At 39.2% G+C, this 14,843-nt stretch overlaps 1 protein-coding gene across 2 annotated transcripts in view; it reads right to left on the bottom strand.

Moving 5' to 3' along the window:
* LOC119661560 (protein espinas) overlaps positions 1-14,843 on the bottom strand; it is a 152,054-nt gene that overhangs the window by 34,613 nt on the left and 102,598 nt on the right. For both annotated transcript variants that reach the window (XM_038070951.1, XM_038070952.1), the window contains exon 2: positions 6,199-6,586. In XM_038070951.1, the coding sequence (XP_037926879.1) occupies positions 6,199-6,586 (388 nt within the window). The remainder of the gene's footprint in view (positions 1-6,198; positions 6,587-14,843) is intronic.

Below are 14,843 nucleotides of genomic sequence, written 5' to 3'. Positions count from 1 at the left end.
CTAATGCCTGAGGATACAGGTATACGTAGTTTTCCTTAAATACAAAGTTTTACTTTAGTAGAAACGGCACAGACCGTAACATCGGGCACAGCATTAGCAAATTCGTTGTAAATCCTACTATCAACGACAAAGTTATAGTAGAATAAACTCGGCATAGTAAAATATCACACATACACACAATGGCAGACTGCAGGACCGTGGTTCTACGGTAGCTGTAAGCCTATTGAATAACATGAATTTTCTAAAAAAAAATCGCCTAACTTGTGTGCTTAAAAGGCAAGTTTCCGATTTCTGACTTGTTCATATACAGCTATATTTATATTTTTATTTATATTATATTGTCGTAAACACAAAACAAACACTAACTGACAAATCGAATTGACACTGACAAGTTTGACAAGTTCCACACTAACAGGTTCCACAGACTGCGAGAAAATCCGGCGAATATTCGAGACCACAGTATACACGGTGACGTAAGTGTTCTCGCAAAGCGGAGAACATTCTCGCACACATTCGGCGAAGTATAAAAAGCCGAACGCGAGCCTGCTAAAAATAAATAAAAAGCGAAATCGTGAGCGAGAAGATCGTATGTGCGAAAATGTTGCGGAGAGCGCGAAATTAGTATAACCGCGATTAAATTGAATTAGTAAAATAAAGTGTGTGTGTAAATAAAACGGAAAATAGTGTTTTTAATCCAAACGAACCCAGAACGCATATAACAATATAATACATTGAGTTTTTTAGTTTTTCTTAGTTTTTCTGAATTGTATTGTATCACTCTATTTTGGAATGAAGGACCACTTCCTACCTTCCAGTAAAACTACATAGAAGAGGAATCGCCCTTAAATTAGCTGGAAAGTGTCAAGGTCAAAAGACCTTGACAGGTCAAAAGAATATAAAATGCCTTGCTCCCTTTCAACTGAGGATAGAGGGAGTGTTGAACGGGAATTCACTACGTCGCGGTTTCATCGCATTGATAGCGTTATCATAATATCGAGGCCCCACGTAAATGGTTGCGCCGTTTGATTTCCACTTCTTTTTCATTCGGTCTGCTCATAATACCGAATTAGCTAACATAGCGGCACACCAATATATGTCGACTGGAATTTCGGTGGAGATACAATTAGACGCGGTCGATCGTCGCCAATTTTCCCAAGTGGAATGTAGCGTTTGATATTAGTCAATGGTCATTGCGCCGTATCTGGGTCATTACCAAAGGAAATGCATCTATCCATAAGATTTGCTGGGTACGACACGCTTACGATGCTATTGAAATAATAAAGTGCACCAAACTAAGGCAGGAAGAAGTACCTACTTCTTGAAGAAGCGTTCAGTTTAGATTCAGATGGAACAAAAGCTACACAAACAATTACCAGGGAATGAATGTAGCCATCAAACTCATTTGCATATAAATAAGTTTCTTTTACTATCAACTTTCCTTCTGTGATACAAATTTAATTCGTTCGAACAAAGACTAACATAGTCGTTAATGGATCATAGCAAAAGATACACTTAAATATCTAGAACAATCGTTATATCTTGAACATCATCGACCGTCGTGTTCAATTTTATGGACCACAGCTCAGACTTTCACTAAGTGCATCGGCACTCCAAGCGGAAACTTAGACTTGTTAAAGTTGACGGCAACAGAACGCTTTTCACTGCACATGGGAGTATTGAAGAGCAGTTGAACTGTGCCAACAAATAAGTATCTACTTAAATATTTACATGGTATATATTCGTTACAAGCACCACTTAAGACGCTGAAAATTGTTAATTGAACGGAATGAGTTAATTGATCTCATTGTTACGATTGGCAGGAGGTTTGCCGTAAACCTTTCCCGGTCACAAAGGCACACAGGTAGGTGAAATGCGTACACCCGGAATCCATAGCCTTGTCAGTTGTGCACTCACTCCAATCCTCAGCACAGGGAACATGTTCTATGACATGCCTAAGGCACACATGAGCACAGCTTGTTTGGGAAAGTGAAGTGAGTGCAATTACACCATGTTCTTGTAATTTGGACACATGTTCGTGCATTGTTGTTCGCTGGTTCCAACCAGGAATGCTTGAATGTTCCACGGATAGACCAAAACTTTCTGTAACAGCATCATATGCGGACGAAATTGCACAAGGCGTTATGTAATTAATTTGAAAGCGGAAAACGATTAAATTTTCAGAGACTCTCGCCTTTTGTGTACTTTTTCTTGTTAGAAGAATGAAAGGGAACTCCATTAAAAAGTTGAACATGGCGAAAGTTATAATCATTTAATTTGACTTTTTAACAATTATAGTATTGCGAAGAGAACTGAGAAGTGTGATTTTTTCGACATCCGGAGAGAACAATTAATTTTTGGATCTAAGGTAGCGTATCTAAGGTAGTAAAAATATTACCTAATTTGGGTGGCACATTGCGAAGCAACTGCCCTTTTAAGAGTTCTCCTTCGTTTTAGAAACTTGTTTTTATTATATCCCTCATCTCCAATGATATTCCAAATCTCCAAAGTGGCGTTATGATGGATATGAACATGCGAACTTTGTATTTCAAGGTTTTGTGTAAAACAAAACCTTATTAAAATCGGTTTACTGTCTGCCTGCCTGTGTGTCCGCTGTTCCTTCTGTCTGCCACACGCACTTTTCTCAGAAATTGCTACACCTATTGACACAACATTTGATAGGAAAGGAGGAACTGTGAACTCCTACATATGCTGTGAGTAATATCGTTCTAGGCTAAGTTTAAATGGACGGGGACTATTACTAACAGAGTTACAGTGTCACTCCGTTGCAAATTTACGGCAATCTAAGACTTTGAATATACATATACATTATGACACAAGTATAAGTTGGACAAATGTCCCCTCAAATATCAATAGATAAGAAACACATAAAACCATCCATACCTGAAGCTTCCAGCTGCTGGTTTCCCGACTTATTATATTCCTTTTTTTTGCCATGTGAAATCTTGCAAGGTTGTATTTCCTAATAATGGCCATCATGTTCCCTAACAATTCCCAATAAAATTTCAGTTCCTGTCAAAGTTCTCATAACATCTATTCAGGTCCGTTAAGAAGTTGGAGAAAGGGTGTGATTCGTCCCGAAGTTTTATCCAGAGTCGGGTTTTCCTCTTACGTTCTTGTCCGTTATTAGTGGACTAAATATTGATTTCCGCAAATGAATGATATTAATTGTCCCTTGTTTTATCGCCCTACATTTCTGACTCAACATTTTCTAAAATGTTTAATTACATTTTCGATTCGTTAACGTTGTTGCAGCGGCAACAACGAGCAAAAACAGCAAATGATGATTGAGGCCGAAGGTTGGTTGACTGCATTAATGGTTTCACCGACTGAAGTGAATCCATTGAGGGGAAAACAGTTCAGGTTCGGATATTCACAACAAGAAGGAATTGGCTGAGGTCACAATTTAAAATGATGTAGGTCCTCCAATATTAATGGTGTAACCAAAGTTCACCCAAACTACCAACATGTCGAGTAGACAGCGATTCTCATAGAAAATCTAAATAGCCCAGTATTTATTCCACTTATAGTAGGCTTGACGCTTTCCATTGAAAATGACCTTAAATAAAGGGTCAAGTCCCATGACTAAGACGTCAATCAAGCTCCGTGATTAAGGAGCGCAACATATGTATGTTTAATATTACAACTCTTTCTGGATGATCTGACAATTTTCATTTTGGTATGCCTCAGAAGCGAAGAAATTGAATCCCGGTGAAACCAAACATCATCAAACTGATGGTCATAATCGAATGGCCAAAATTTTTAAGAGTGCGAAAACCTTAAATGGTGAGCGTTAATGGCCGAACATAACGTGTGTGTGTGCGTGTGTATATGAGGTGCGAGAGAAGCAACGCCTCAGACCCTAGTGGTCCATTATAGCCGACTCCCCGTCTAACAGGATATTCCATATTTGTTTATTTATTGAAGAATTTCCGCTGTGGATGTGATGCTATCCGCTGCAGCTGGATCAGCACCAAAAACCTGATGTCTGATGCGTCCATAGACGGGGCACCTCCATAAAAAATGAACCGTAGATTTCTCCTCCTCATTACAAAATTGGACACATCTTATCTTGGAGAATCCTTATTCTGAGCAGTCAGCTAGTCAAAATAACCACAATACTCCTGCAAGACTTCCTGCTGCTCGACGATCGACTGATAGACTTTATAATAATAATCGTTGGCGCAACAACCCAATTGGTTCAGGGCCTTGAACGTAATGTGGTCAGAATTGCGTTCGCCCGAAATTATGACTCTGAGTTGACTCAGGTACTCATTTACAGCTGAGTCGGTTGGTATTCGACGTCAAATCATGATACAAATTCGACTGCTACCAGTAAGATTTGACGACGATTTGTACGACAACCTTGTGCTCTAACCACTCAGCTATCCAGACACTGATAGAATTTGTAGTGTTTTTACTTACATTACATTAAGACTCCGTCACCTGCCATTTTGACAGGCTTTTTCTCAGTATTTGACGGCAGCGTTAGCCAATACTGCAGACACTCCAATTGCAGGTTCCAGTCCCGGCATAGGGGAAATTGAACAATCTTTTGCTAAGCTATCCGAAATTTTATTTCCTGAGCGATTTCAGAAGCGATCAAAGGACCTGAAGAACTTCACTCCCATTGTAGGTTGCGATACAACTGCCCTTCGACTACTCCCCAATCACCTAGGCCGCTACAATTTAGACTGAAATACCTTTGAATATTGGCCCAGGGAAAAATTTACTTCTCTTTTTATTCGAAAGGTAGACTCCTGCTCCAGAATCCTGCTCTGTTTTTGAACCGTTGGGGTAGAAAAACTCAGTATGTCTTGCCATGCATCCTTCCGATTTCTTCATGTTTTAGGATCACTTCATATTTTATTCCAAACAAATGCATGGGGATCAGAACCCACTTCGAAAACTGGATTCAGTTATCCCAATAATTCTTCCAATCCGCTGTGCATCTCACATCCGTCGCTTCCTCATATATCTAATCAAATTATTCTATGACCTGCTCTTATTACAGTGGTCTGAATAAATAAATCCAATGGTTGCAAATTGAATAATGCATTTTGAGGTTTCCGGAATGTCATGCTTATGGTATCGGTAATACCTAGGCTTGTAGTTCTTTATCGTACATACGTGAACATGGACCTAATGATAGCAACATCATTACTAGTCGAGGCGGGATTTATTGAAAGTCCATGCCTGGGGCACCAACTGTCAATCAAATAAACGGCGCCTTTGTAATGACCGTGATTCAGATCAAAACTGAATACAATCCTTGTAGGAATGAGGATCCCGGACTCAACCTGCCGTCCGCACGCTATCTTAGTTCAAAAACGATACATCATATATTCGTGGAAAGACTGCTTCTTGCAACCAGAAAACTAAAGGGAAGGCTGAGGAATGCTAGGAACAATTAACAATTAGTACTATGTTGTGTAACACAGGCTCAAAATATGGTGAGAAAAACTTATCAAGTTCATCAATGCTGAGTTTTAACGATTAGTCTTAAATATTAATTGTAGTAAATAACGCAATCGGAGCTGACACTGACGAGAGCTAGTATAGCCAACGATGCAATTTCCATCCTTTTTGAACGTATGGCCTCTCCACTGCAGCTGTATGCCACTTTGTTCTGGCCTAATAAAGTGGCATACAGCGGTACTCCAATTACATGACGCAGACAAATATTGGCAAAAGCCTAGAGCTTGCAACAGTCTCAACTTGATGTTGGCGTTTTTGGAAAACAATGAAAGCTGGTTGAATATTGAAAATCCGTCAAGCAACATCAAAGTCGGTGCGGCCGTTGGCAGAAAAAACGCTACCAACATAAGTTGGTTGATCACCGCTTTTAATCTTCTGCCGATTAATGGAAATAGGAAGAGTGGGACGACCCCTCAGACTGGCTTAACGAGGATTCTCTTATAAGCCACTGAACCAGGTAGATGCAATTTTCAACTTTTAAAATCGATAATAAATACGTTTTTTTTTTAATTGGGTAATGAAAATTGGAGCGGTGTGTATTGAAAGTCGACTTATTTCATTGGGTTTTTGAGATTTTGAGGTCTTTTATTTAATACGGCGATAATGCATATGTGATAACTTCACAGCTAATAAACCGTTTTTCGCAGATATTAAACTTAAGCGGCGATGTAAGCATCAATAAATCTAAAAATGCAAACTCACCTGATCTGGTCTTAAACCTGGCGGTACCCATGTATACTCTTCCAACGCACATCCACTATCATCATCAGACTGTGAATGTCGCTGGAATTCCATTTGATGGTAGGCTTTATAATTTGTACGGATTGGTGATGCAGTGTTGCTTGTTTGTAAAGGAAGACTGGGAGGTGGCGGACATCTCCGGTGTATAGGCGGCAAAATAGGTGCAGCACTATTACTGGATCGATTATCAGGACAACTTGGTCCTGACCGAAGATCCGGATTATTTTCAGTTTGAGATTCAATTTGGCAATTCATCTGTAAAATACTCGGTGACGTGTAGGGATGGTATGTATTTAAGAATTCCTGAATGGTCTCCTCACTGCTGATACTGCTTGAACGTTCGGTTGATCTGTAATGAAGGAAAGAAAAATTTTAACTTATTTTAGGAATGATAAAATCAATATCAGTAATTATAAATTATTTCCATCGGGACATGGTTTCCTTAGACTTAAGAAGAAGATGCACTGAAGGGCCTCTTCAACGAAGCGTCTACATGTTCTATGCGGCATGAGACATCCTTAGGTTCAAAAAAGCCGACAAGTGACGCAGGCAGAACAGTGCCTGATTAGATTTACAAGTATCTGCAGCCAATACAATAGGTTTAATACGACCTGAATGCCTAAAGGTGTAGCTTATCTCGGCTTCATAGACCAAATTCACCTACATATATGCGATGTTTAGATATAATTTGTAAATTTGGTACTTTCATGAAACATTTTTTTTCATTCGCCTATGTGAATGTATTCGCAGAAGTCGAAGTTTCAAGTAACGGTTAAGTAATATTTATTAATCTAAGATTCCAAGCGTGGCTGTCCAACTGTGAGAATGCAATGTGGCCAAGAAAGTACCCAACCATAAAATTCTGTTCCCGCAAATTGGAAAAAAATTTTATTTGTGAACAAATCATTTCTGTGATCTTAGCAGAATTGAAGTAACACAGCTTGAGGTCACAGTCCGAATGTATCGATTCACTGATTGTGTCTACCACCTGTTGGCAATGCGACCATTACTCGTCAGAAATGTAGATTGAGGTGAAATGATGTCTAAGAAATCAAGTCGAAAACCAACATGGGACATGACTACCTAATCTGCTTGTTAGGTGCAACTAAATCTTAACGTCAAAATCATTCCCAGCTTTGCCTCCCATATATGTATATTATGTACGAGCGCCTGAAATAGTATGAGAACCTATCTATCGTTTCGATGGCGAAGGTTTATTAGATTGAATCATTGGAACATTAATCGGTGTTCATAGCCTACTGTAGATGAAGTTGATCTTTGTTGGATACACACTAATGGTTTTCTCAATTCTCTGTAACTAACAAGGTACTGCTCCCTTGATTGATAGTGGCTAGCTTTATGGGGAAGAAGTTGTATGTAGGTACCTAGCTATCTAAACAAAAGAGCGGATTTAGGGGTCTGAAGTTGCTAAATGTGTAAAATACAATGTTAGCTGAGAAAAACTTTCGTTTATAAACATATATTTGTGTGCCAGTTTCTGATTCTCTGATAACATAAATCGTCGACATGCGGTCTTCTTCAAAACATGTGTACAAATTCAATGTGTTGTCATTCACTTTCTCCCAACACTCCTCAGCATCAACATAAAAGGTGCAAAAGAAAATCCACGTATAAAATCCTACTTTCGATTTCGATTGGTGCTAGATCGTATAATTAATGATGTGCGGTCATTAAATTGGATATCGTCGGGTGTGACTCTCATATCAAAGTATCATCTGATAAAAAATTACAAACAACCTTCACATTTAAGCTTAAGTAGGTAAGCCAGTCGATTACAATTGAGCAGATGCTTGCTGTTCACTCTGCAGACATCTCCCAAACTTGGCCTTCCATTTAAATCAAGTTGAGATGCAAACATAATGCATGAATGGATACGATTCTCAGATAAACCAGTTAACATGATAATTCGTTAAAATGATTATGCCAAAAAGCATGTTTGGATGTTATGCTTTTTAAGTAACTTTTTTCGAGAAAACATTTTTTTCTCTCATCGGCTGGATAGGAGTTCCACAGTGAATTTCGCCTAGAGGAAATTCAGAAACAAATCCATTTGGCCCACATGTCTTTTATGATTATTACTCCGATGATGCGAGTTTGAAAGAGGTTTTATCGAGTTTGGAATTATATGAATTTGGTTGGAAGCACGGTTTCCTGTAATTCGAGGAGAAACTAGACATCGTTTAGTTTCGATTCTGGTTTGTTCCAATTTTTAAACCAATATTATATTCAGGAAGTAAACAGAAGAAGACTATTTAAAAGTTCTCAGAAATTCGATTAGCATTTTGTATTTTTCGCGTAAGCAATGATATGTAAGATTTAAGTATGTTAGTGGGTTTGCGTTGCTTGTGTTATTGGATCGCTTCAACTCAATTTGCTGGAAACTTTCATGTGATGCTTAATGTAATGACCAATTTTCTCGAGGAGAACAAATCTTAAACTTAAATATCCAGAGAAGAAAAGGAATTTGTCAGAGCGTTGGCTGTTTATTTAGAGGTCAAAGAAAATAACAACTGAACATCTAGGAAGCGCATTCCAAGATGCAGTCTAATTGAATCCCCCTATGATAAATGGAATGAATTTTTCAACACTAATAAAATCAAACAAAGTGTAGGCGTTCACATCAATCACCCAAACGCCCACATTCCACAAAGCTTATTCGATTGCTTACTAATATTAATAAAAGTTGTTCACAATGTAGGCCAGTTCATAAATCAAGTGTAGATTGTGTGAAATGGATAATAATCCCTATGCATTTTTCTTGAATTACAAAAGCTTTTTTATTTTTTCTGGAGCAAAACTGGAAGTTAGACAACAACTACAACTAGAGAATCGTCCTTATTCACGATTCATCCTCATCCCAACTATTTTCAAGAGACCAGAAACCAAAAATAGAGCGATTGAGTATAGCCACGATGTTCGAATGTTTCCCAATATATTTCTTTCTGTAAAACTACTATTGCAGCCCCAATCAAACATTTGAGTTCGAAACAGGATACCCTCTCCAAGCTACATTCACATTCCCAATGGTTTAACTTTTTTTTTAGTTATATGTTGCCTGTACTTTGTTATAATCCGTTGCAAAATTACAAATGATCAAACCGATAACAGTAAGGTATTACCAAACTATAAAATTGACTGTGCAGGCTCAAACTCACTCACAAACATAAGCTTCACTGACTACACCTTTGTTGATAAACATAAAAGAAAGGAGAATTACCGCAATGTCATCCGTCCTGTCGCCCTCTATGGTGGAGTGTTGGCCGACTATAAAAGACAATGAACGGCGTCTTCCGGTAAAGGAGACGAAGATGTTGCGTTGGACTAGTGGTGTGACACGTTTTGATCACATCCGAAATGAGGATATCCGCGATCGTTATGGAGTTGCACCGGTCGTGGAAAAATTGTGAGAGAGGCGTCTGCGATTGTATGGTCATGCAATTCGTGCTAACGAGAATTCACTTGCCAAGATTGGTCTGAACATCGAAGTAGATGGTAAACGACCAAAAGGCAGGCCGAAACAACGGTGGACCCCGCTTGTGAACGGGACAAAGGCTAAATAAAAAGAAGATGAAAGAAAGGAGAATTCACATCGATTTTCCCATATTTTTCTCATATAAACCCTTAAAAATGCTTTTCTATACTGGCAACTTTAATGGAATAGCCTTTTAAAACAAAATTCATTGCTAACCGAATCGACTCCGACAGGCACAAAATCTTGAAACCTAACATATTGAAATTCAGCGTACACCCAAATGAAAGGAGGAGGAGCCTAGCGAATTAGGGTGGTTTCAGGTTGAATTTAATCCAGCAAAAATTATCATAGCTTTCGGAACACTGATTTATACTTTTCAACGATTTGAGGATGCGTGATATCGTGACTGCTCACAATATGGAATGATATTTTTAGAAAAACCGACTTCGCCTCGGAAAAAAATTATTTCCAGATGCGGGCTTAGCTAAACCGGTTCGTCGAAATCCACTACCATTCTTCCATATCCAAGAAGAAGCCTAAATATTTCCTCCAATATTCCGCATCATGTGTTTTAAGACGACCGGCATAGCATAACCAAAAATAGCGGTCAGTTTCCATGAACTGCTCCCATCTAACAGCATAGAAAGAAAATAAACACAAAACTTGATATTGGTGTGAAGATAACTTCGTTTCCAGATTTTAGACAGAATAATGAAGGTGGATCTAACGGTTTTAATGATGACAAGTTCGATGCAACCACCAGCAGAAATAACACAGGAAAACGTATCGATATCTTCGATGTTCTTTTCGTTAATTCATATAAGAAGGGTGCACAGACCTGTCAGACTGGAAATCTTTGGTTTTGTTGGTGTTAATCTTCAGTCCGACTCTCTACTTGCTAATCTTTCCTGGTCCAGAACCATTTGGCCTAGGTATATAACTCTTTGAAAAAACAAACAAATGTCATTAGCTTAGTACAGATTTTTAAGGAGGACGTTATTGTCCTTTGAAGCCCTCCTTCCAGTCAAGGGAGCAAGGAAACGTCAACGATAACAAGAACAAATAATGTCGATGACAGCGGCGGGTTTGTCCCGTCAAGCGTATTGATGACCGAGATGATTTCGCTTGTGTTTGGAGGAAAAGTCTGTATTTGCATGTAATAGTGACTAACCATTTCATCCACCAGGGGTGGAACTTCAACAAATGTTATACACTTGAGTACCTCGGTGGGATCTTCCCTCCGCTTCTTAAATTGGATGAGGAATCTTTCGTTAATGCCAATTACAGAACCATTGAAAACTTGCGATCATCTGCAAGTTCTTTCAAGATGCGGTATACTGTAACGAAATCGTTCGTATTTGCAGAAACTTTTGATTCCCTAATCGACATCATAACAAATTTCATTTTATTACTGTGCAACTTACGTTTCCCGAAGTTTGTGTTACTTGTTTGCATCTTCGAATTGTTTTTGATAATGAAAATGGGATCGAAATAGATCGGTCTCTTCAGGTTAGGGATGTTGCACTAACACACTGTGAAGAAATCTTTCTGAGGAACTAGCACGAGGTGATGGTTCGAATTGGCTTGTCCCGTTGTTGAGGGGAATGACGAAAGCAAAAATTTATTGGGTCATAACTCTACCAATTTCCAATTTTATCCAATTTTGTTTCGTTCTAAAATATTCTCGTAATATAAATTAATTCAATTTTTGCCCCAAATTTACAAGTTCGAAATTAATTTCAGATGAAGATTATTTTCATCCACAGTTGTGTAACCCATTCAGCCAGATTAGTTTCGACTTTGCGCTTGTGCTTGTGAAAAAACATTATTCAGACAAGATCTTTTTCGCGAAAATACGATTTTATTGTTATACTAGTCGAAGACTGGCAGCAAAAATACCCTACACTCCACTAAAGAGCGAACGGGAAACACTAAGGTATTACTATGGTGGCCCCGTTGGGATATGAAGCCAGGCATGAATCCGTTATATAAGATCATCTTTGAGCATATCAGGTCGAACGGTTACCTAATGCATTCCGCATCTGCAGTCGGTAGAGTCTGATCGTGAATTGTATCGTGCCGGATCGGATATACACCACAATATCGTCGGTTCATGTCAAAGAGTCTTTACCTTTATCTTTATCATTAAAATATCAGACTTTATTTCTGCAGCAGACAATGAAAAAGCAGACAAAGGTAAAACATTGCACGACAATAAGGGAATTCAGCATCCCGAGCAACGTAAACCAAGTTGCGATCCAAGATGAAAGGAACAGGATTACTTACTTTACCAGAAGTAATGGACTAAAACAAGAGTCTCTATCATGCATCCTTTCTTACCTTGTTCTAGAAAAGTGATCCGGCAGGCTAAAATAAGTGCCAGAAGCGCCATTTCCTTCAAGTCGGTAGAACTGCTGGCCTATGCGGACAACATCGATACACTATACATAATTGAAAGAAAAACCCCGAGATATACAAAATGCCCTAATCCAAATCAAGCTGCCGGAATGAAATTTGGAGATGGACGTTAATGGAGGCTTGACATAGTACGTACATGATGACAATGTACTAGAAGGAAAAACAACGGCATAAAATAGCAAGGTCATTAAAAACAGTAAAAATTGGAGGCCAAAACTGACAAACCATTGAGCCATTTTCATTCTTCACCTATCTTTTCTAACGGATTCGAGACAAAAATAATGTCTTTGAAATCTCGCGTATCCAATAGACAGCTTGATTTTCTTCTGAACTAAGTGAAAGCATCTCATACATACGAAAGAAGCACTAAAAATTTCTCCTCGAGTATTACATAAAAGTATTCCTTTTGTACGACGAAGGGGCTAGGCTACTGTATAAATAAGTTTATTTTGGGATTTTTTTCTCTACGGTGCTTGCACCAAAATTCCAAATAAAAGTATTTAGATGTTTTCCAAACCCTAGTCCTTTGAGGGGGGGGGGGGTAGGTAGGTATCAGTGGCCGCTCCGAGGAGCCCAATTAGCGCTTTGGTGCGCTGTTTTGATGCCACAAACTCCTAAGACCGTGACTGTTGTTATAGGAACAGGGAAGCAGAGTCCGGCTGGCTCGGATCTTCAGAGCCAGCCCGTAGCATTCACGAAGGAAAGTAGCTCTCCGACCCTGCAGCTAAAAATCTCACTGAGGTCCCCAAAGAATGGTTTACCCAGTGTCCGCAACCTGACTCGAGCCAGAGCTGGGCAATCGCAGAGAAAGTTCATGAGGGTTTCCCTTCCTTCTCCGCCGCTTCGGCAATGCGAGTTGTAGGGTAAGCGAGCCTAGCGGCATGGTCCCCTATGGGCCAGTTCCCCGTGCAGACCGCCGTAATCTTGAATGCATTTGCACGCGTCTGGCACAGGAGCTCTCGTGACCGGGCTATGTTATAAGCGGGCCAAATTATCCTTGATTTGGCCCAGCTTGTAAGCCTTCGCCATCTCAGGCCCGCGGCTGCTAGTAAGTGCGAGTAGACTCGGCCCCCGACAGCCGCCAGCGGAACACCGACTGTATTCCCTGAGAGACTGCCAAGAGCAGAGCCTTGCCTGGCCAATCCGTCAGCCCGCTCATTCCCCTCTATGTTCCTATGCCCGGGAACCCAGAGGAGAGTGATCTTGAGCGTGCCGCCCAGATCGAAGTCCTTTGAGTATATAATTTTTAAGTTGTTAGGGCGTGCATTAAGCAAAAAAAACAAAAGATGGATTTTTTAAAATCCTTACTAACTCCTTAATGCCTAACTTTGGAAAGTTGCAATCAAAATGAATGTGTCTTAAATTGTAACATTCCCAGAGGCTATTCAAGAAAAATCAAATAAGTTAACAAAGACCGTTTTACATACATCGCAAATTTACTGAAAATGGTCCATAAGTTGACTATAGCCTGAAAATATTATTCATTATATAAGGAATGATGCTGGGAAGTTTGGTGAAAATCGAATTGTGTCAAAGCTCAAGGTCATGAATTTAACATGGATCTCTACCTGAAATATCGTAAACTGAGATAATTGTATTGATGTGAACAACCTTACAAGTGTAAGAATATTTACATGATTATCAAGTGCTGTTCAGAAGTTACGCTTTCTTCGCCTTCTGTTTTCTAGTTCGATTGTGTCCTCTGCTGAAGATGACATAAGAGCTTGTGGAAATTATCAGAACGTGCCTGCAGCAGTTTCAATTCAAAAATAACTTAAAAATTCCATTTCATTATCGGCCATGCCTTATTTTTTGAGAAAATTTTATGTGGTTACTCTTCCGCGTGGGCTTCTTGAAACGTAACATTATAATATTGAACTCATTTAATCAGTTAACGCAATCAAATTCGGCTGAAAAGAAAGAGGGTTAAAAATTCCCCTTTGGAAATCATAAGTAGAACACAATTTTCTAGAGTGGAACTCAGATGTGAATATTGAAGCTTTTTTAATAGTACCTGTAATTCAGTTGTTCTAAAACCTATCATCATCCTCAAGTATCGGCAAGCGTGAAGTCGGCCATCCACTATCTGACAGGCCTCCCAGTTGCGCCAGAGTAGTCCACAGTCTATCCAACTGTTGGACTGGAAACACCATCCACGTACCGGCAAGCCGAACGACACCATCTGTTCAACTCTAGATGTGAAAGGTGTTGAAACGCAAATTTGAGATATTATTGTGTTTGAGCATTCAACACGTTATTTTCCTTCATTCAGTTTTTCCATGGAAGGTAAGGAGTGTCTTCCAGAGAATTCAAAGTTGAGTCCAAGTCAGGTTAAGACCATGATGGTAAAACTGAGATCACCGATTCTGTTGTTGTTAATGTTAGACGTACTGTTCTCTTGATGTTATCTGCAGCATTGGGGCAGAATGTATGGCCAGTTTGATTCTCCAACCAGGGCTTTAGCACCAACCGTGAAAGGATAAGTGATGTAAACTCAGAAAGCCGACCACCGAAAAGAACAATCCTAATTTTAATGAATATTTTCCATTTCAATATGGCAATCAAATATTTATATAAAACTGTGTACGCATGTAGATATGTAGAGCATGTAAACGTCGTCAAATAAATACACGAAATTTTAATGACTCTTTCAGCATATTCCAAAATGTATTTGTTTCCTGAGCCAATACGGAAA

The sequence above is a fragment of the Hermetia illucens genome, chromosome 1 (genome assembly GCF_905115235.1).
Source record: "Hermetia illucens chromosome 1, iHerIll2.2.curated.20191125, whole genome shotgun sequence".
Taxonomy (NCBI): Eukaryota; Metazoa; Arthropoda; class Insecta; order Diptera; family Stratiomyidae; genus Hermetia; species Hermetia illucens.
Note: the sequence above shows the minus strand (reverse complement) of the source record. Positions and strands in the feature narration are given on the sequence as shown.